This window comes from Zalophus californianus, chromosome 16 (genome assembly GCF_009762305.2).
Source record: "Zalophus californianus isolate mZalCal1 chromosome 16, mZalCal1.pri.v2, whole genome shotgun sequence".
Taxonomy (NCBI): domain Eukaryota; kingdom Metazoa; phylum Chordata; class Mammalia; order Carnivora; family Otariidae; genus Zalophus; species Zalophus californianus.
The window spans coordinates 23,134,616-23,158,646 of NC_045610.1; the positions used below are offsets into that span (position 1 = coordinate 23,134,616).

The window sequence follows — 24,031 nt, forward strand, 5'->3', positions numbered from 1 at the left end:
AAGGTTCTTGTTCTCTTTCTGGCAATGTTTCCTAAGAGAAATGCTAGTTTTCTAGGGGAGAAATGTTATGCATGTGAATCTTAGTTCAAATTCAAAGTGATGGTTCAAGTGAAAGAGACATAACCTTTGTTTTAATACACAGGTATATTAAAGCAGTTACTGCAGGGGTTAGATTTGTTCTTTGTGATACTGAATTATTGTTGGGAGAAGTCGTAATAGAAAGAGGAAGTAAATCTTAAGTTTCAATCTATTATTTTTAGAATTTATTTTTAGAAATAAACAGTATGTGTGCTATGTACATAATACAAAATTCCAAAGAAACAGAGCATAAACACTGACAGGTGAGTTGCCTATATACCCTAACCACCCAGTTGCCGTCTTGAAGTCAGTCTTTTTTCTGTCTACTTTAGATTCAGTGTGACTAGCTTATTTTAAGTTTCCATTAGGATGAGACCAGGAGAACACTAAGCAGTCCCTATGGGCCCACCTTCATATGTTTCTGAAATCATAACAACCTGTGAGGATTAGGAGATAAAAGTGGAAAGGTAGAAGAGAAGGAACTTGAAGTTTTAGAGGAACAGAATTTTGTTATTGGGGATGCGTTTTTCTCTAGTTGGCCATTGGCTCAGTAGCTGTTTGGCAGTGATCTCTTTTTTCAATGCAGGCTTTTATAAACATAATCCTGTAATCTGGTCTCTGGATCTTTTAATTAGATTTACTTTTCCCTATTTCCTTTTTTGTTTTAATGTGATAACAAGCGGAAATTGCCTGTTTTGCCACCAGAACATATACTTCATTAGCCACATTTATACACTTAGTTTAATTTCCAGTTGCCTATGGTAATGACAGAGGAATTCTAATTGTTCATTCTGTTCAGCATCCTTCTGTTCTCTTTCCTCCACATTGCTTTTTTTTAATTCCCTCAATTCTGACCTTTTCTTTTTCTACATTTCCTATTAACAGACTTTATATCTAACATATAATTTTTTAACATTAAAATAATTTATTTTTAAAGATATTTATTTATTGAGAGAGAGAGAGAATGGTAGAGAAGAGAGCATGAGAGGGAGGAAGGTCAGAGGGAGAAGCAGACTCCCTGCTGAGCAGGGAGCCCGATGCGGAACTCTATCCTGGGACTCCAGGATCATGACCTGAGCCGAAGGCAGTTGCTTAACCAACTGAGCCACCCAGGCGCCCTACATTAAAATAATTTAACTGGCAGAAATGGTAAGTTGTAGTAGGACCTTTTATCTTGGACAGCCAGTAACTAAGATTGGGCCTATGGTGGCAGTTATATTTGAAAACAGGCATTTGGTCTTCCCATATAATATTTGATCCTTTATACCATAATCAGATCTATCAGGTGTATAGGATGTGGGGAATCTCTTTTCCCTGCATGTAAAGCACCTGAGATGATGCAGGGGATTAGTATTTCACTCTTTATGCCTTTTATTTGTCACTAAATCCCATGCTTGATGATAGCAAACAAAAATGAAGTCAGAAAAGAACTTTATACATGGTACCATGTGGTAGGTGGACTAGATAATTCTCCTGATTTTTCTTAATAACAGTAATATTCTATCTATAATCAGACTTAACAAGGGAGCCTTTGATTTTTCATCTTAGAATTTTATGATCACTAAATTATAGCTCAAGATGATTCCATTCATAGCATCATACTTTTTTTTTTTAAGATTTATTTGAGAGAGAGCGTGTGCATGCGAGTGGGGAGAGGGGCAGAGGGAGAGGGAGAGAGAGAATCCCAAGCTGACTCTGCACTGAGCGAGGAGCCTGACTCGGGGCTCAATCCCACAACCCTGAGATCATGACCTGAGCTGAAACCAGGAGTTGGTCGCTTAACTGACTGAGCCACCCAGGCACCCTGTGACATCATACCTTTTACATAATGATGAATATTGTCATAAGTGTATTATTTGATTAAAAAAATCATATTCTCTAGACATTTATCTTCTGGGATAATCTACAGACTACTCAGATAAGGTGGCTACTAAAATCAGTAGCTGAATTGTGGCTATTATGTTTCTTCACTTGTTGGCGAAAGGATAATTATACAACTCTTAGTTTCTCAAGCTTTTAGCAAGGCACTTTAGTAAGAATTAAGAAATGAGTTGATGTTTTTGAGAACATTTTAATGTGTGTAATTACTGAAGCTGCTATCTCTTATCACATCTCATTGATACTTAGAGAATATTTATATTTAGCCTTACCTTGCTGGTCTTTAGTAACTTCTGGGAGCTTCACTGTGAAATGTGGTTTTCGGGGTGCCTGGCTCGCTCAGTCGGTAGAGCATGCGATTCTTGATCTTGGGGCTGAGTTCAAGCCCCACATTGGGCATAGAGATTACGTTAAAAAAAATGTGGCTTTAAGATTCACTTGTATAGGGCCATAGGATAGTTTTCTTTGTATGTATGCGTGTTTTATTTTGGGTGTTTTTGCAATTTTTAAATTACTTTAAACGTCATTGACTGTAAATGTATTAGTTATATCAGAAATACTCTATAATTTTCATAAAGAGTGTTTACTTTTTTTCTTGTAACGTGGATTCCCAGATCTGTAAGTCAGGATGCAGTTGTACTTTTTTTTCCTTTTCTTTCTTTCTTTTTTTTTTGGAAGGAGTGCACTCATGTGAGTGGGGGTAGGGGTGGTAGAGGGGGAGAGAGAATCTTAAGCAGGCTCCATGCTTGGTGTGGAGCCTGACACAAGGTTTGATGCCACAACCTTGAGATCATGCCCTGAGCTGAAATCAAGAATCAGTTGCTTAACTGACTGAGCCACCCAGGCGCCCCACAAGTGTACTTTCTTATATTCGGTAGCAGTTTTTCACATACCATACTGCCTGAAAGATCGTATTTGAGGTACTGTATTTCATTGATTCTGAGATGGCATTGATTATAAGATGCATTATTATTTTCTGTATTACTTGGAAAGAAACGTGCTTCCTATTAAACCGACATACCTTTTTTTTTTTTTTAAGATTGATTTATTTGAGAGAGTGCGCATGTGAGCATTGGCGGGGGAGGGGCAGAGGGAGAGGGAAAGAGAGTCTTAAGCAGACTCCGCACTGAGTTTGGAGGGCCACACAGACTCAATCTCATGACCCTGAGATCACCACCTGAGGCAAAACCAAGAGTCGGATGCTTAACTGACTGAGCCATCCAGGCACCCTCAACTGACATGCCTTTGATTATAAAATGCATCTCAGTTTCAGAGACGTTAATGTGAAAAACTGTGCAACTTAGTGCAACTCTTGATGAGTTATGGTAATAGTACCACCTAAAATTTGCCTAAAGCTTTATAGAAAGCACTTATACATGTGTTTTTTTTATTTGATCCTTAAACTAAAACTATTCTATGAGGTGGATTAAATTATTCCCAGTTTTCAGATGAGGAACATCTCCCAGCATGTCATTCAGTAGTGAACTAAGGTTTCAAGCTCACATTTTCTTACTCTGAGACTCATGACATGATTGACAGTATCAGCCCCCCCGCCCCATACATGCCCAAACAGCTCTAAAACTTTTGGTCCTTTGCCGGGCTAATGTACATGTTTAAACTTCATTGATCTTAAAACTGTTCATATGTCTTGATTCTAATGATAGGGTTGAATACTATTAAAATTATTGTTTTAATGGTAAGTTATGTGTGACTATCTGCTAATAAACGAATTGTTTTAATTCTGGGTTCCTCACCACCAGGAAGCTATATAGGCCATCATTGGTGGTTTAATACATGTTTTGAAAGCAGTTTATGTTTCTAGCTGACTAGGTAAAATGTTCAGGAATGGTTATGAGTTGAGATCTATGAAGTGATCCAGAGAAGATTAAGTATTTGTTTATAATTGTACTGTTCTTGCTAAATCAGGGTCATGTCTGTTTCTTTCCCAGGTGGTGGCTAATGCTGTAGCAGCATTATCTGAAATCAGTGAATCTCACCCAAACAGCAACCTACTTGATCTGAACCCACAGAACATTAATAAGCTGCTGACAGCCCTGAATGAGTGCACTGAATGGGGCCAGATTTTCATCTTGGACTGCCTGTCTAATTACAACCCTAAAGATGACCGGGAGGCTCAGAGGTCAGTTCTGTTTTCCTGGATAGTATCTGGGAGACTTGCCTGTTTAAGTAAGTTCTACTGTCTGTATTAGAATAAGGGTCTCTTGGGGCGCCTGGGTGGCTCAGTCGTTAAGCGTCTGCCTTCGGCTCAGGTCATGATCCCGGGGTCCTGGGATCAAGCTCCGCATTGGGCTCCCTGCTCAGTGGGAAGCCTGCTTCTCCCTCTCCTACTGCCCCTGCTTGTGTTCCCTCTCTCGCTGTGTCTCTCTCTGTCAAATAAAGAAATAAAATCTTTAAAAAAAAAAAAAAAAAAGAATAAGGGTCTCTTGTGTTGGCAAAGATGAGTGGCTTGTGGGGTAGATACTGCTATCCCTGTGGTATTTTCTCACTGGATTTAGGAACATTTTAGGTGGTGGATTGAACCATGCAAAAATAGCTCTTCCTAAAAGATGTGTATTTTTCATTTCTTGTTTGAATACTACAGTTACCTTCTGCTAAAATATCCCTCATCGTGGTTGTCCCACATCCCCCATACAGCAATTTCTGGCCATTTGGCACACAAAGGTTTTTTGAGTGTCCCATCGTAGTGACAAACTTTTTATTCTATTAGATACATAGTAAGTGGCTTGATACTAGTTACTGAGCTGAACTATACCTGTAATTCAGTAGTAGAGAAAATGTACTGAAGCCCGCAAAACGTATGGTGTCTTTCATTAGATACAGAAATCACGTCAGTTTGAATTTGGAAAAGAATTTGGAAGGCACCCCTGGATTGTTCTTCTCAGCCCTTTACCAAGTTCACTGTTATAAATTGTCTTTGACCTTCACAAATTGACTATTAAATTTCATGTGCACCTACACACATTTTAGTTTACAGAGTTGGAATTACCACCAGTTTTTATTGCGCGTTCTGTATATATAGGCACTGTACTAGGTAAAGTACTTCGGAAGAACTGTTGGCTCTTCGTTAAAGTTGACGTATTTTAATTATGGTAGATAGGAACCTTTCTTGCCTGGCTGAAGCTCAAGTTACCATAACGTAAGTTCTCTTCACTTGTCTGGGAAATTGTTCCCTCTGAACCTAACTAAAGCTCACCCTGATCGTTTCTTTCCATTATCAAAAGTACAAGTATCTTAAAAAAAAAAAAAAGTACAAATATCTTATGGAAAGACCTTTATATAGAATTTTATTTTTTATTGGTCAGTGACATCTCACACTTATTTGTACATTCACTTAGCAAATATTTATTGAGTCTGTGCTGCATGCCAGGCATTGTTCTAGGCCCTGGGGATATACTATCGACAGAATCGTAGCCCTGCTTGCTTTTAAAAAGTTTTTCATTTTTGGGGCACCTGGGTGGCTCAGTCATTAAGTGTCTACCTTCAGCTCAGGTCATGATCCCAGGGTCCTGGGATCGAGCCCCACATCGGGCTCCCTGCTTGGTGGGAAGCCTGCTTCTCCTTCTCTTACTCCCTCTGCTTGTGTTCCTGCTCTTGCTATCTCTCTCGCTCTGTCAAATAAATAAAATCTTAAAAAAAAAAAAAAAAAAGAATCGTAGCCCTCATGGAACACTTATTCTGAGGGATGGGGCAAAAGTATATATAATACAATATATAATATGTCAGAGGATGATAAGCCCTAACAGGAAATATAAAGTAGGGAGGAGATCTAAGAAATGCTGGGCATTTGGGGATGAGGAATTGTATTTTGTAAAAGGGTAGTCAGGGAAGGTCGCTGAGAAGGTGGCATTTGTATAAAGACCTGAGGGAAATCAGGGAGTCAGCCAGTTAGATACCGGAGGAAGGGAGAGAAACCCCACTTACTTCTCCTGAATCCTTAACTGAATATAAATCACTTAGCCTCTCAGTTGCCCAAGAGCTATCAAAATTAGGTTAATTTCTGAAGAACCCTCAACAGATAATTACATACTCAAGATTTAGTGAGACCTTTAAGTGTAGGTAGGCAGGGGCTAGGAGAACGGGGGAAGGGTTTGGGAGAATATTGCAGTGGTGTTCTGTTACTTAAAAAGCCTTTCAGAGATTTCCTTATTATCATGAAGGTAAGGCGTTGTCTTGTTTTCCTGCTCAACTCACCTCCTCCTGCATCTTATGAAACCTTCAGTCACGGTTGATATCTCTCACTATGAAGTAACTCTCAGAACTTAATTTGACATCCTGTAGGTTGAGGAGAAATGGGTTCTCCCAACCAAAGGCAGGGAGCCCTTGTGTAATATGGGGAGATGGAGAAGACTGTAAAACAGGAGGGTAAATGGTGTGAGCCTCAAGTGTTTGGGGTATTGCCTAGTTTCCTTCCAGTTTGAGCATCCCTTATTTTGGTTTCCTGAAGTCTTCTGATTTCCCTGCTCTGTCTGTAGTTTGCTGGGAATGAAGCTTCTGCAGTGTAGGATCCCAGTTTTGTCTACACATGGAGCTTTGAGTTTTCTAACCGATTCTTTAGTTTCTTGATACTTGGGCCATGGGACTCTGACACAGTACGCTATGGGCTGGATTGAGCAAAGAAATTATAATTCAAGATGTTAATTTTCCTTTTCTGCCCTCAGCATCTGTGAGCGTGTGACTCCCCGGCTATCTCATGCCAACTCAGCAGTGGTGCTTTCAGCGGTAAAAGTCCTAATGAAGTTTCTGGAGTTGTTACCCAAGGACTCTGACTACTACAACATGCTGCTGAAAAAGTTGGCCCCTCCACTTGTCACTTTGCTGTCTGGGGAGCCAGAGGTGCAGTACGTCGCCCTGAGGAATATCAATCTAATTGTCCAGAAAAGGTTGGGAAACAATGAATTGGTGATTACAGTGTTTGTGATTTTGAATTAAGCTTAATAATACCGATATTACAGAGGCCATTATCAAGTTCTTTTTAATATATGGAAATGAAAATGTTGTATGGCAGAGCAGCTTGGCCAGGATCAGGAGGCTAACAGTTGCTTTTGGAGTGTTCCTGTGGTAAAAACTTGGTGTTGCTCTGCAGCTTAGTTTGTTTTCTCATGAGCCTCCTGATAGTGTACCAGCTAGTGCCTACTTCATATGGTTTAGGCCATAGTTTAGAGCCAGATTGTTGTTCTTCCAGCAGTTCTTAGCAATATGTACCCTAGCCCTTAAAAATTGTCTGCCAAATGAGAAACTGGCTAGAGGGGTATAAAGGAAGTGTGTGAGGTTTGGCGAGTGGGGTGAAGTGGCTGGAGCACAGATTAGATATTCATACAGACTTAGAAGGATATATCATTTTACATCTCGCCTTCCTTATCATGTGTTTCTGTGTACCACAGGCCTGAAATCTTGAAACAGGAAATCAAAGTCTTCTTTGTGAAGTACAATGATCCCATCTATGTTAAACTAGAGAAACTGGACATCATGATTCGTTTAGCATCCCAAGCCAACATTGCTCAGGTCAGCCTTAAAGCAGATTCAAGTTTATAAATCACTTAGATCTTAAGGTCTGGCCTTCAGAAGCTGCTAGGCCATGAAATTGCTGTTTGAGAATCCTTACTGATTGTTCACTTCCTGGATTTTTAACAGGTTCTGGCAGAATTAAAGGAATATGCCACAGAGGTGGATGTTGACTTTGTTCGCAAGGCTGTGCGGGCCATCGGACGGTGTGCCATCAAAGTGGAGGCAAGTGTCTGATGGTAGTTGGGATCACATTATGGGATTTAGAGTGTTCTTTTCACTCCTTTTTTTAAAATGTGTTTTTTAAATTTATTAAAATAATAAAACACATAGTTAAAATTCCTAGAGGGAATAATTTTTAACTTCTAGTTTCAGTTACTTTGCTGCTTCCATATTTCTAAATAATATGGTATTTATTGATTTACCAATTACAGATATTATCTATTAACTTTGTGCTGTGAGTTAAGTAACAGTTCATGTACCCCACCATTCCTACTTGAACCCTCCTATTCTCCAATAGTTATATCATGAGGTTTTTTCCTTCCTATATTGATTATCTTTGTAAATTGAGATAATATGCCTTCATTTATTGTTCTGTCAACTAAAGGCTTGCAAAACTTTCTACCCCTATTATGACCAAATAGTAGAGCCAGTATAATACAAATGATTATATTTTCTTTCTTATAGAGTCTTTTGTTTTTTTCTGGAGTTTCTATAATGGCCTTTCGTTTTTTCTTGCATTGTGTGTCTTCATGGCATCCCTGTCTTCCAGCTTTTCAAGCATAGTATCAAACGTGTAAACCTTTTGTCCGGCACCCTTCTGTCTTCTGGTCCTCTGTCCTCTCACTTGCTCCAGTCCGGCTTATTGCTTGTTTGGCCTCTGCACAGCCATCATTCCATGGGGCCTCTCTTCATAACTCTTTCTTGTTATTGGTACTTCTCTCACAGCATTCATTTTTGTGTGATTGCAATAGCTTCTTGAGTCTCTGGGGATATGAATTACAGTGTTTTGTGTCTGCAGTTTAAATTTAATTATCTGGAGTATCGAATGGTGACCATTGCATGTCTGTATATAATTTTTTCATTGAGGTGTATAGCACACATATAATAAATTGCAACCCATTTATATTTAAGAATGAGAGAAAAGTCAATCAGGACTTCTGTGGGCGTAGGCTGGGCTACTGACTAACAGGTTTCTGCTTTAGGGCAGGGAGTTGATCTTTACTTCAATGTCCTCTGAAAGAGCTTCACTGTGATCTTTGAGGGCAGATTGATTTTTAGCTTGGTTGCAGCCTTCCAGTAGGTGTTATGGGCTACAACTTGCACTGCCCTACTTCATCAATCTCCAGTCCTCCATTTGTTCATCATTCAGAAATGTGTTGGAATTAATGAAGGCCTCTGTTTGCTATGATGTTGTGGATTCAGAGCTCCCTATTTGTTCTTGCTGCTTGACTGTATGCAGTTCTGCTTAGAGTCAGAGGGTTGGACCATATGATTTCTCAAGGATACTACTAAAATAATTTGTACAGTCTGTCCAGTACTTCTTGGGAATGGAAGGAAACAGATGCTGTGTCAGAGAAGCATCTATGAAAACCAAGTTCCTGATTGGCCTTCCTTGTTTTTATTTGAGACAGGGCTGCTTCATGTCAATTACCACTGATAAATCATTCAGCAGTTCAGTTGTTGGAGCAAGACTTAGTTAATTCATCCTGGTTTCTACTGGTTCTCATAGCCTAGTTGCTTCAGGTATTTAATACGTTCTGTTGCTCCATTGAGAAATGGGGATTTCTGATTATTGGATCTTGATACATCTTTTTTTATCACCACTCTTCACATTCTTTTCTCTTTTCTTTTTCTTTTCTTACTCCTTTTCTTACTTACTTAATTTTCAGAGAGATTTTGATAGCATAAAGAGTAATTTTGTGCTATTCATTGCCGGACTGTCATTGTCTTATTGACTTCTTTGGCAAAGCTCTAAAGAATCATACAAAATTGTATCATTCCAAAGTTAAAAGAGATTTTCAATCCCTGGAATTACTAGAAAGCATTCTCCATCTGGATGGCTGTTAATGCCATGTATTGTGACTAATGGAAAAATAGTCCATAATCTTCTGGAAGGGTTAAACTTCTGATGGCTTTCACCTTTGACTCAGGGTGCCCTGGTGGGAATATGAGAGTATGTGAGGAATGAACTTTGTCTGGAAGTGATTAAGATCAGCCTTCAAGGTTCCTGCCTTCCAGTTCTCTTAGGTTGCCTGCATTTGCTGGAGCGCTTTTCCTATACCTGTTTCAATCATGAAGGTTATCATCAGTTGGAAAGAGTTGCCTGACCCAAATACAGTCATTGGGGCAGGAGAGGTGATGATTGCCTGTTTCTAACTAAGCATTCATGGGAAGGGGGATGAACCAGTGAGGGGATTGTAGTAGACCTCCTGGGTAGCCTCTGAACCAAGCTACTGCATTGTTTCAGGGCATCTTACCCTTTTTTTAATGTGTAGTTGGTTCCAAAGATATGACAGATGAGAAAAAAATGAATTTTAGTGTCATGCTTAGCTGTGAGAGCAGGGCCTGTTGGAAAGTTTAGGTGTCTTTAAGAGTTTGAGTTGTATTTTTATCATAACTGTAAATACAGGTGTTTCTATGTTGCTGTAAGTATCCTGAGGTGAAAAAAATACATAATTTTGTTCCAGTTGGTTAGGTTAAAGATTAAGCAGTAAGCTGCTCAATCAATAAAGAGCACTGGAAAGGTAATCCTATAGTATTGTTTTTTCAGAAACTTTTGCCTATTTCTTTTTTGTCTGTTTTTTTTTAGTAGCTTTTACTCTCCCGCACCCCCAACTTTATTGAGGTATGATTGACAAAATTGTATATATTTACAGTGTATACCTACTTCTTTAAGGAGGAGATAAACCCCTGGTCCTTCTTAGTCTTCCAAATAAAATCAAATGCTTTTATTTCTTTGAGAGAGATTAAGGCAGTAAGTTCTAAACTTCCTAGTCTTCTGCTCTCTGGTGTTCACTATTTCTACTTTCTATAAATCAAGCTAAGATACTGATATGTATCTCATCCCTTTGTTTATTTATTTTTATTTTGTTCAGTTAGCCACCATATTCATCCCTTGATTTAAAAACAAAGATTATATTTTTCCTGTTAGGAAAGCCATATGTGTTTACTAAATAAAATTATAAAAAAAGACAAGTTAAATGAAAATGGAACACTGTTTCCTCCTACCTATTCCACCCTCCCAGAGATGATGTGGATGTGATTTTCAGTCTTCGTCTATGTAGTCCGTCATACACAGGTGTACTTTTTACAAAAATGAGATCATCCTAAAAATGTTATTCGGTAGTCTGCCTTTTTCATTGAATTATACGTGGACATTTTTCCATGTTACTGTTAACATTTGACATAATTTTTAATGGATTATAGACATAATGTTTGATTGCTTCATTATTTAACCTTCCTCTTATTTGTAGTACCTTAAAGTTCCTGCTCTTTTTCCAAATAGTGGTATAAAGAGGACTTTGTAGCCAAGTTTTTTTTTTTTAATTAACGTATAATGTATTATTTGTTTCAGGGGTACAGATCTGTGATTCAACAGTCTTGCACAATTCACAGTGCTCACCATAGCACATACCCTCCCCAGTGTCCATCACCCAGCCACCCCATCCCTCCCACCCCCCACCACTCCAGCAACCCTCAGTTTGTTTCCTGAGATTAAGAGTCTCTTATGGTTTGTCTCCCTGTCTGGTTTCATCTTGTTTCATTTTTTCTTCCCTTCCCCTGTGATCCTCTGTCTTGTTTCTCAAATTCCACATATCAGTGAGATCATATGATACTTGTCTTTCTCTGATTGACTTACTTCGTGTAGCCAAATCTTTGATCTCTAGTGAAGGCGAGCTGTTTTCATTTGTTAGTCCTTTGGAATTGCTTGTTCGCGTCCTGTGCACCTTTTCCAATGGGCTTTTCCACATTGGTTTTTTAAAAACAATCCTTTATAATTAAAGATATCAATCCCTCATTTTGTTAGCAGTTATTTTCCCAATTTGTTTTCCTTTCGATTTCATTTACTATCTCGACGCACAGAAGTTTACATTTCCTTATGTGGTGAGTTGTTTTCTCAGTGTTTTCTCAGGAGTTATTTAGTGGCACCGTAGAAGATTGTGCTTCACCTCAAACTAAAACTCACTATTATTGTCTACTTTTATGGTGAAGATTCTGGTTTTTTACACTTAAAGATATTTTTAATAATTAAAACAATTAGAAAGAATTTTGGTGAAAAATATGAGGGTGAGGATCAAACACCAGAACAAATCCTTTCCCCACTGTTAAGAAATTTTGTCTCATACTGAATTTTATAAGTGCGTATGTATTTCTCTGTTTCTGGACTTTTCTGTCTGAACAGTGATTGGATGTTTACTCTTGCCCCTCTGCCATACTGCTGTAATAATGGTGGGCTTTCTTTTTTGTTAATCAAAAAGCAGTATGGTTGAGATGACAATTTGCTTGAAAATTACTGTCCCAGACTTAAATGTTTTTCGAATACTGATGCATCATAGGAAATGGCCTTTTGTCTCTATTCTAATAGTGATAGGAAGGGCTCACTAAATGTGGGCTTTCTATCAAGCCCTGTGTTAATCACTGTATCTGTATTATTTCATTTATGATAATTTACATCTTAAAGCAGCCTTATCCTATATACTTTATAATTTATCACAACTTATATATTTAAATTTTACCAATTACTTTTCTGTTGCAGTAACTGCACAGGAATTACTAGCTAAAAATGAATAAAATAGAATCCAAAACTGGAAAAAATACATAAAAGATGGCAGAGTCATTTCATGGAGCAATAGAGTCATCAGATGAGTAACCTCAAGATGCAATTTTGTTTTCATTAAATTGCTTGGAGTGGTTTAACTTAGTACCTTCAAAAGATTTTATTATCATAGTTTTCAGGCATACACTAAAGTTGATAATGAGCTCTCATGTACACATCATCCATTTTGAACAACTATCGACATGTTAACTGCTTTTATGTTCTCCCTCTCCTTCAGGGAGTGGAGTGTTATTGAATTTTATTGCGGATCCCAGATAGGCTCTTACTAGAGTAGTCCAGTGTGTGTATCTAACAGAGAAGGTCCCTAAAAAAATATATTGTCACAATACCATTACTGTACCCAACAACTAGCAATAAATCTTAATCTCATTGAAGATCCAGCCCATATTCAGTTTTCCCTAATTGTGTCAGTGTCTTTTTACAGCTGGCTTGTTCAAATAAAAATCTAAAGAAGATTCACACGTTGCATTTGGTTAATGTCTCTTAAGTCTTTACTTACTTTTGGTGCCATTTATTAAAGGGACTAGGTCATTAGGCTTGTACAATTTCCCAGAGTGTGGATTTGGCTGGTTGTATTTTAGTGATACTGTTTTTCTCATTCTGCCATCCCCTCTAGATAATTAAATTTAGAGATTTGGTAATGTTCATGTTCAGCGTTAGGCAAAAGTACCTCTTAGGCGATGCTGTGTACTTTCTATTGCATCTTATCAGGAGGTAGGTAATGAAGTGACCCGTCATAGTACATTGTGATACATGATAAATCAGTCCTTGATTTTTAGGATCTCTTGTCTGAAACCCTTCTCCTTTTAAAAACTATGACTTATAGTTGCAGTATATTAGTTTTATCACTTGTATTCTCCCATAGTCCCTTCATTAATAAAAGATTAATAGATTAAATCTTATAGATGAACTATAGGCTGGGGAAAATTGCAATTTAAGGCCATAGACTTTCAGTTATATAGTTCAGAAGATGGCAGATTTTCCTTAGAGTTTTTTGAGTCACAGATAACTTTGAAAACGTAATGAAAGCTATGGACCCTCTCCCTGGAAAATATACTTATATGCAGATATGCAATTTTGCAATTTCATTTCAAGAGGTTCAAAGGATGCCTTCTTCTGTCTCCACTTACCCATGACCTACCTTGGCTTATTCTTTCTTTCTTCTTCCCTCCTACCTTGACTCATTCTTTCTTCTCATTTCTGTTCTGCGTGGCTATCCAAGATGATTATTTTTGTTTGAATCAACTTATCTGTCAATATATTTTACATTGAATAAAATTTGGGGTGTATCTGGAACTTCTGTGTATCTCCATCAAATAGCCTAGCCTCTAGTGTAGCTTGGTCAAATTAAGTGCCTGATCTTTTAGTCTAGTCTAGTTGGTGCACCTGTACGTTTCAAAGTTATCTTTATATTGAGGTTGCATTATTGGAGAGATCATCTGACTTCTCATTTATTTTGTTCTTCTTTGTAGCAATCTGCCGAGCGCTGTGTAAGCACATTGCTTGATCTCATCCAGACCAAAGTAAATTATGTGGTTCAAGAGGCAATTGTCGTCATCAGGGACATCTTTCGCAAATACCCCAACAAGTATGTCCAAATACTTCTACCTTCTTCCTCAAATCATTTAGGAAATGTTTAAGTAAGGCACTTTGAAATTGGCTAGGTAAGAATTATACTTTGTAATATAACTAGGCATAATAGGATACTTTGTTAAAAATCCTGTTAAAATAGGATACTTTATTATGAAAAATAATTTTTAAAAAACATAAAAGTATGTTTTAAATGTTAAAAAATTATATAAGGTGGTTAGCACAGGGATCAAAACCTGATTTTTCATCCTGCTTTATTACTTTGAGAGGATTTGAAGCTGAATGACAGTCAACTGTCATGTACTGAAGTTGACCAAATTCTTTGTTGGTGACGTTACTATTAAATAGAAAGCCCACATATTACAGATTGTCCAGGCATATTTCAGTTTATGCCTGTTAGCAGGCATAATTAATATTTGTACTTCTTTTCACTCTCAGAAATAAATGTTTCAGTTTGAATGGTAAGTTAATAGCCACATGATCGCAGAAGCCAGGAAGGTAACAGTTGCACTGTTTACTTTGCATGTTACCTACTACTTTGTAGAAAATTATAGAGCATGTGATGAATTATTAGTCTCTGTCGTTTTCTGCAGTATTATAGCTTTTCCCATAAAGGCATGCAGAATCTGCAGTTTCACTCCACAGATTTTTCACATTGAGTCCTCTTATTTATGAAGCAAAAATAGTTCATTAGGTTTGATTTTGAAGGCAAGTGATTAAGGGATCTGAAAGGGTGAAATAAGAGCAGGTCTTGTAAGCATCCTAAATCTCATTTTGCCTTATAATCATAGAGATGTGTTGTGCTGAAGATTCTGATTAGTCTTTAAAGATAGTGTCAAATGAAGCAACTTGCAATAAGTTAGCTTAGTGGTGGACTCAGAATTAGATGAAATACAGTATTTAGCAAGGTAGTGGTTTATTAAGCATTATATATATATTTTTTAAATTTTAGAAGTGGTATTTTTGGGAAAAGGACCACTCTCCCAGAAAAGAGGAGAGTTGGGTTTCTAAGTTTAGAAAGATTAAGGGTGGAGATGTATATTTCATTGTGATTAGCAGAGAAATGTGCCCATTTCTGGTTTCTATTAATAAAGGGTTATGACAGTTTAATTACAAGAAAGTGCTATCAAGGACCTGGTTTAATCAGTGGAAGTAGGGCAAACAATTAAATGTACTATTCAGTTGTCTACATCTAATTTACTACACATTGTCATTTTTTTTAAAAGATTTATTTATTTTTGAGAGAGCGAGCAAGCAAGGAGGGAGGGCAAAGGGAGGAAAAACTTAAACAGACTCTGCTGAGCACGGAGCCTGATGTGGCGTTCGATCCCATGACGCCAAGATCATGACCTGAGCTGAAACCAGGAGTCGGACATTCAACCAACCATGCCACCTAGGCATCCCCACATTGTCATTTTTATGTTTAAAACTACATTAGCCAAGGAGATGGATTCAACATGGTAAAAATGAGAGCACTATAGGCCTGCGCAAATGAAAATAAATACTTGAATTATTTGTTTCTTTGGAGAAACAAGTCATTAGTGTGGGTGCCTTGGGAGGAAAGAACATAAAGATCTCCAGAAAAAGCAGGATTAGTGGATTAGTGGACAAAATTACTGTTTCTAGTCTGGATGCTGTTGTTGTCTAACTCCATTTTCCTAAAAGTAAAGTGGAATTTTTGTTCCTCTACCATGAAGGCAAAATGGAATAATAGATAGGAAAATTCTCTGATCTAGTTACAGGAAAGAGTGTTAGAAATTATGTTAGTGGTATTATACCACAGGTTAATTTTTCCTTGTGAAAAGAATATCTGATGCATTTTTATAACAGTTTATGGTCCAGTTATGAAAACATAATTGAAGGGAAATTTAAGACATAATCTTCTGGCTTAAAGCTTCTGCATTCTCTTGACAAAAGCCTTTATAGTTTGGTGGTTTGGTTTAGGGTACCTCGTTGGTGGTTTTGTTTTTAGCCTTCATTGTTGAATACAGTTCTCATTCGTGCCCAATGTAACCATAGTCCATTTTGTTAAATCAGGTATGAAAGTATCATTGCCACTCTGTGTGAGAACTTAGACTCACTGGATGAACCAGACGCTCGAGCAGCTATGATTTGGATTGTGGGAGAATATGCTGAGAGAATTGACAATGCAGATGAGTTACTAGAGAGCTTCCTGGAGGGTTTTCATGATGAAAGCACCCAGGTAAGTTCTCATCTGTGTCCTGTGTCTGATCTTTTGGGGAAGATTTCAGGGAAAGTAAAGGTTATGCACTTTCGTGTGTGTGTGTGTGTGTGTTTGTGTGAGAGAGAGAGAGAGAATTTATATATAAATTCATCTTTTCATTTGTGCCGATTTCTGGTGGGACAAATCTGCCTTAGACCAGTGATTCTCAAACTTTAATGAACCTAGAGAGTTTGTTAAAGCACAGGTTGCTGGGCCCCATCCTTAGTGTTTCTGACTTGTTGGGTCTGAGATGGGCTTAAGCATTTTCATTTCTTACCAGGTTCAGGATGCTGCTGCTGCTACTAGTGGTCCAGAACCACGCTTTAACAACTACTTGCTGAGAGCAGTAGCTAGCACTTCTTCATTTTCTCTCACCAGAAGAAGATGACCTGTTCCTATTCCTGATGGTTGTGGCTCATTACAGCAGGGTTTCTCACCTGGGGCTGGGGTGAGGTCTGGCATGTGCAGTTTGGAAAGATTCTCTGTGGGTGGTTAGACTTCCTCCCATCTTCTGCCTCTCCTCTACCCAAATGGAGAGACCTGACCTCGGAGCCACGGGCCCACAGAAGCAGATAAATTATAAAACTCCTTTCCCCTGGCATTTGCACTCACTGCACATTGAAGGTCATGTATGTAATTCGGCCATAGTAATTTTAATGGGCGTCTACAAGGAACACATACAAGCCTGTAGCCCACTCTTAATTAGCTCTGATCCGGTGCGATTTTACTATTTTTTGGCTCTTGCCCTAGTATGACAGATAATTCCCTAATTCTCCCTAAGTTGTATCTTTTGGCGGAAGTAAATAATAAGGGATTTAATAAATAAGCAATTTTTGATGCCAAAAATGCAATTTGGGATAAGAGGCTGTTAAGTTCTTAATTGATGAATACCTTTGACCTGCTATTTTTGATAATGGCTGAGTTTTAGCCTTTGTCTCTTAATCAGAATCGGAAACCCCCATAGTAATTCATAGATGGGTAAGCACTACTTTGGAAATGATGGTAGGGAATAATGTAAATGCCTTTCACTTTAACTGTTAAATTATGTCATGCCCTTAGGTGCAGCTTACTCTGCTTACTGCCATCGTGAAGCTGTTTCTTAAGAAACCATCAGAAACACAGGAGCTGGTACAGCAAGTCTTGAGTTTAGCAACACAGGTATGAAATCTAGAAAAAGCGTGGGTTTGATTTGTCTGGTTTTATATTTAGGAAATTAGGAAACTCTAAGAAGATTTATTTGGAGAGGTTTTAATTGGAAAGGGTGCAGTCTTTAGATCCTGTTAAAATATAAAAACAGTGTCTCTTATACCACTGAATTATAGCTGGTTCTGTGGCTTTTAAGTGAATTGACTGACTCCAGTCTTTATGACAGTTCATGAAAATTGAACTTAAGATTTTTTTTACTGTCAATGAAGGACCTACTATGTGAAAATGACATTGAGTCTCATAATACTGGGTGACTCACTTGAATCTCACTCCTTTTGGGGGACTTAATTTTAGTTTCAAATGAAAGTACAATGTAATGCTGGTAAATGCCCTGACAGAGGTCTCAGGTATTGTTCTACCTTCTAGAGTTGATTGCCTGTCTCTTTAAATAATTTTAAAGTGCTTATGCTGCCTCCTTAATTATTGGATATTTTTGGTCCTCCCTAGGATGAGTTCTGATTTCAGGAATGTGGCAGCCGGCCATAGAGATCAGGTCACCATTTTAGATCCACAGAGATCAAAATAATTATTTTATCTAGTGTAACTAGAAGAGTAATCATCAATTCATCATAATTTAGTTATGTTCTTAATTGAATTTACGAACAGGCTGGCTGTAGCAGGCTGTTGGAAGTTCAGGTGTGTGTCTACATAGGAATCTGAGTCAGATATTCAGTTTATCATTTTTCTTACTCATCTCTTTATAGTGGTATTTTATCAAAATTTAAAATCCTTTCACAGCATTTTGCCTAGTTCTAACCTGTCATCTTTGCTATTACTAATTTTACATCTTTTAAAATTTATTTTTAAGAGTTCTTTGAAGTTTTTTTTTTTTTAACTTCCCTTTTAAACATATTCCTTTGCCTGAAGCAAAGCAGTTTCTATAACCATCAAGGCAGCGGATATTTAATATTACCTTGTTGAAGTGAGCATTCTAGACTTCCTAGTCTAGACCCTTGATCACTCGTTTGGATCTGTGTTAAGATGGATTTAAAACATTTCTGAAGAGAATCTGGGCCTTCTCTCTCTGCTCATCTCTAGATGGGGATAGTCTTATAATCAAGCAAGTGTCCTTGGTAGGTTCCTCTTGTATTCACAAGTTCTCAACCCTATCTCCATCTCCTGTGTAAGGCTTATGGGTCTGTATTTAAAAGGCCTTATAGGAGAGCTGTATTTTGGATTCTTTTTTTTTTTTTAAGATTTTATTTATTTATTAGAGAATGAGAGATAGCACGAGAGGGAAGAGGGTCAGAGGGAGAAGCAGATCCCCCGCTGAGCAGGGAGCCCGATGCGGGACTGGATCCCGGGACTCCAGGATCATGACCTGAGCCGAAGGCAGTCGCTTAACCAACTGAGCCACCCAGGCGCCCTGTATCTTGGATTCTTGTCAGAGTTCAAACTCAATCTTAACATCTCCTAGTATTTATCAAAACTTGCCTGAGATAAAGTGTTTAGGGAGGATTGCTTAAAGGATACAAGGACTCTCTGTTCTTACAAATAGTTGAAATTCACCACTGAATCAAGCCAGATTATTAGAGGGCTGGCTATCTAGACTGAATTGTACCTGACCCCTAATAGAATTTCATTTACTAAATTATATGGATACCATCATCTTGTAGTAAGGGTTGTCATGAGAAACTGTCCTCTTTGGATCTGTTGTCAAAGTTATTTGTTACTCCATTTATATGTTGTTTTTCTTTATGAGGTCCCATCAGACAAATTCCTAACCAGTTTTGGATTCTCCTAAGCATTGGTATGTAGTTAACTGCCCATCTGAATGGCTTACCTGACTAGATTTCTTGTTCATGTCAGTTGGAAACCTTAGAATCAAATTTAAGGATCTTCTGTAGAAAATGTGTAGGTCATTGTGAGATGAATTTTTCTGTTTCTAGTTTGATTTAGGCTCTCTAGCCTTGGATACATTTTTGTAAGCTTTGCTAAGTCCTTTTCTAGGACAGGGCAGGGTATAAGTAAACCATCAGATATTCCTGATTCTAGACTTTTTGTACAAGGACTAGTATAGAATCTTTAATAATAACCATTTGTATTGTGCTTACTATGTACCAGGCATTCTAGTAAGCGCTTTACCTATTAACTTAATCTCATAAGGGTTGCTACTGTTGTACTGTTCCTATTTTCTTAAAGATTTTATTTATTCATTTGTGACAGAGCAATACAGAGAGAGAGAGAGCGAGACCATGAGCAGGGGAGGGGCAGAGGAGAGGGAGAAGCAGATTCCCTGCTGAGCCCAAAGCCAGACACGGAGCTCGATCCTAGGAGCCTGGGATCGCGATCTGAGCCGAAGGCAGACACTTAACCATCTGAGCCACCCAGGTGCCTCAGTATTATTCATTCCTATTTTATACATTGAGAAACAGGGACATAGGCCCAGTTAGTATGGGGCAGAGCTAGGACTCAAACCCAGGAAGCCTGGCTTCAGGGTCTTTGCCCTTATCTACTGTGCTGTGCTGCTTCTCTAGTCTGAAGGTCAAGGATGACTTTGAGACTACACGTTCCCTGCTTCCCTGCTTGAAGCACTACTGTGCAGAAGCCATACATACAAGTGAACTTAGTAGTTTTTAGATCATTATGGATGATTATTTCATACTTGGTTATAAGTAATTATTAAGCAATTTCCCTAGCCCTGCCTTTTCTGTCCAGTTAATGAGATCTGAGGAGTTAGCATAAAGAACAAGCACATTTATATATTGTGCATATATGTATGTAATTATTATTGTGCATATATCTATATATAAATATATATAAAATTTCTCTTGAAAGTTTTTTCTCTTTTTTTTTTCCCCTCAAGTTTGTGAAATAAGAACCTAATCCCCCCTCCCCCCCCCCGCAAAATGTGGTTTTATTAAAGCACAGGGACAAGACCCATGGGCAGGAAGAGCTGTTGAACCTAATACTTTTGGCTGGTACCAATTTAAATTGAGGGCAGTGTGATCTGCTAAGTTGTGTTAATTTGAATTGGGTGATGGGGTTCTGTTTCTGCCACATCCCCGGTTCAGGACATGACTGAGCAAATTTCTTATTAATACTGCTCCTCTCCCAGGGCGCCTGGGTGGCTCAGTCGGTTAAGTGACTGCCTTCGGCTCAGGTCATGATCCTGGAGTCCCGGGATCGAGTCCCACATTGGGCTCCCTGCTCGGCAGGGAGTCTGCTTCTCCCTCTGACCCTCTTCCCTCTCGTGCTCTCTCTCTCATTCTCTCTCTCAAATAAATAAATAAAATCTTTAAAAAAAAAAATACTGCTCCTCTCCCATCTGAGAGTTAATTAATAATGTTTTTTACCTGTGCTGAGAATTCAGTAAAGTATATGTGAAATATTTATGCTTCTAATTTTAAATAAAGTGGTGGTATAAGTAGAAATATTATTAGGGGAAAAGAAAATGAACCCTTGAATCCAAGGCTTCATTTTAAAGATTTGTCTTCTTTGCTTTGGTAGTTAGAGAGGAATTAGTTAAGAATATACACAGAAGTGTTCAGACTTTAATAATTACCCTGTATAGTATATGAAAGAAAAATTAAGTTGAAGACTTCTCTGTGAACTAGAAACCACCATCAAAATCACCTGTGTTGCTTGTTGGACATATAAATTCCTGGGCCTGCTCCTGACATAATGAAAATCTGTGATGTGGCCCTGGAATCTGCCATTGAGTGGCTTTCCTGGTGTGTTAGTGTTGACACACAGTCCAGTTTAAGAGCTTCCCTGGTAAGAATTATTTTGGAAGCTCTCAGATTTTTAGAAATGTACTGTTTTTCCAGATTCTGGCAAGGAACTATGGGGCTAACAGAAAAGCGATCCAAAACCAAATTTTGTGAGCCACCAAACACATAATGGCACCCTAAAATCATAAAAAGTTTGTTTTCATGTCCCAAGTCTTTTTTTTTTTTTTAAGTTTTTATTTATTTAACAGAGACACAGCGAGAGAGGGAACACAAGCAGGGGCAGTGGGAGAGGGAGAAGCAGGCTTCCCGCAGAGCAGGGAGCCTGATGCGGGGCTCGATCCCAGGACGCTGGGATCATGACCTGAGCCGAAAGCAGACGCTTAATGACTGAGGCACCCAGGCGCCCCTCATGTCCCAAGTCTTAACTGGGCCTGATTTCTTGTGGCCTCCAGATGAATAGTGAGGCAGTGAAGGCCAGCTTATAATAGGCCGAACAAATCAGCCCTCAGAATAGCAGTGTTCAAACAGTTGGAGATCTTTGCCTGCTCTTAACTTTAGGTCTTGGAAAATTTGCACTCATTTCTTATAGGACTATATTTTTAAAGTCTGTGTCTATTTAAATTTACAGTGTATATACCCTTTATTTTTTATTTATTTATTTTTTGAGAGAGCATGTGGTAGAAGGGGGGCAGAGGGAGAGGGAAAGAGAGAACCTCAAGCAGGCTCCATGCCCAGCACAGAGCCCGACATGAGACTCAATCTCATAACCTTGAGTCATGATCTAAACCAAAATCAAGAGTCAGATTCAACTGGGGCACCTGGGTGGCTCAGTCTGTTAAGCATCTGCCTTCAGCTCAGGTCACAATCTCAGGGTCCTGGGATTGAGCCCTGCATCAGGCTTCCTGCCCAGTAGGGTGTCTGCTTCTCCCTCTGCCTCTCCCCCCAGTCCCCACTCGTGCTTGATCTCTCTCAAATAAATAAAATCTTTAAAAAGTAAAAATAAAAAAGAGACTTAACTAAGTCACCTAGGCACCCCCAGTGTTAATCATTAATCCAGTGATTCTATGTGCAGCATTTTGCCCGTGTTTTGAATTTGTTGGGGGGATTCAAACTTTTTTTTTTTTAAGATTTTATTTATTTGACAGAGACACAGAGAGAGAGGGAACTCAAGCAGGGGGAGTGAGAAAGGGAGAAGCAGGCTTCCTGCGGAGCAGGGAGCCTGATGTGGAGCTCGATCCCAGGACCCTGGGATCATGACCTGAGCCGGAGGCAGACGCTTAACGACTGAGCCACCCAGGCGCCCCTCAAACTTTTTTTATAATTTACATAATTTTGTAAATCCCCACAGGATTTTTTTTTTTTTTGCGATTTGGTTAAATATGTGCATAATAGAGGAAATAAATAATTTGAAGTAAAAAGTATTTTAATCAGTATATTATTAAATTGTATTATAAAGTTTAATACCTCAAGAATATTACTAATTTGTAAATACAGAAGACTGAATTTTCCCAGTCGAGTGATGTGCAGTATTCATTTTAATTATATAATAAAAAGCACAGTCTACAAATTTCAAATGGTGTGCTTTGGGGATTGAATATATAAATTAAGATTTAACTTTTAATTTATGTATCAACAAAAGCTGGGGTGGGGATTGCTTTCCTGACATGTTATTTTGAGAAACTTGTATTCCCCTCTCTTAAAAAATCAAATCAATTTATTTATGTTTTATAATGTTCAAACTCTGTTTCCAAATGAAAATCTAAGTGAGGAGGTTTCAGGCTGCTATTTATAAACAAATTACCCAACTCCTCAAAAACAAAGAAATCATGTAAATTGGATGCTATCACTGTCTCCTTTTTATAACCCTGGCATTGCAAATACTACAAACATTTTGATATGGTATATAATGCGTGTGTGTATATATATATATATATATATATATATATATATATATATATATATGCACTTCTGTTCCAATGATGCAACCTATGTATGTGATAATAAGTAAAATTTAAAGAAAAAGATTATTTTCAGTTATGTTTACCATTTTGATACTCTGTTAACTAACTTGCCACATCTTGGTGTTCTTTATGCTTTTTTGTTTTTAACCAGTAATCCACTGTGGATGCAAATTAAACAATATAAACTGAGAAAAACCATTTAAAACCATGTAGTCAAAACCATTGGGTTCACTGCCAATATTAATCTGGGTGCTAAGTGCCTTACATGGCTAAATCATGAACCAGTTCATCTGTTTACTTAGAAGCTCACATGTAAGCCCTCAGATTGGCCCAGTTTTGAAGAAAATATCTTTGTGTGTTTTAAATACAGATAACTGAAACAGGGACTTACTCTTGTAGCACTGGAACAGCATGGGTATACATGCCACCATGTACATACATACTCTGAGAGGTAGATACCAGGGTATTCATTTCCACTCTGTAATGATCACATGAATGCATGAATGAATGAATGAATGAATGGCAGGAAAAAGGGAGAAAGAGGCAGGAATCTAAATATCCATGGATAGGGCATTAGTCAATAACGATGCAGTGCTATATATATACAGGGGAAATTTGCAGGTGTATATGCTAATGTGGAAAGCACCTTGCAGTGCAGTATATATAATGTGAAACTGGTTTTGTATAAAATGAATATATGTATGCTTAGGAGCTTTCTGGAAGAATACATACCACACTGGAGAGTTAAAGTGGGGAACGGTTGGATGTTTGGGAAGACTTAAAATTTTTATTTTTATTTTTTATTTATTTTTAAAAATATTTATTTATTTGACAGAGGGTGGGAGAGAGAGCGAGAGAGCATGGGCAGGGGGAGCGGCAGAGGGAGAGGGAGAAACACGCTTCCCAGCTGAGCAGGAAGCCCAGTGTGGGGCTGGATCCCAGGACCCTGAGATCATGACCTAAGCCGAAGGGAGACGCTTAATCAACTGAGCCACCCAGGCACCTGAGTTTGAATATCTTAAGAGCCAATTCTTTATAAATCACTGCAGCATTGCCT

The 24,031-nt window shown here is 38.2% G+C and overlaps 1 protein-coding gene across 8 annotated transcripts in view; it reads left to right on the forward strand.

Moving 5' to 3' along the window:
• AP2B1 (adaptor related protein complex 2 subunit beta 1) overlaps positions 1–24,031 on the forward strand; it is a 133,232-nt gene that overhangs the window by 43,163 nt on the left and 66,038 nt on the right. For all 8 annotated transcript variants that reach the window (XM_027624921.2, XM_027624923.2, XM_027624926.1 and 5 more), the window contains 7 exons: positions 3,906–4,096; positions 6,636–6,857; positions 7,359–7,479; positions 7,609–7,704; positions 13,792–13,907; positions 15,947–16,112; positions 17,193–17,291. In XM_027624921.2, coding sequence (XP_027480722.1) covers positions 3,906–4,096; positions 6,636–6,857; positions 7,359–7,479; positions 7,609–7,704; positions 13,792–13,907; positions 15,947–16,112; positions 17,193–17,291 — 1,011 coding nt within the window. The remainder of the gene's footprint in view (positions 1–3,905; positions 4,097–6,635; positions 6,858–7,358; positions 7,480–7,608; positions 7,705–13,791; positions 13,908–15,946; positions 16,113–17,192; positions 17,292–24,031) is intronic.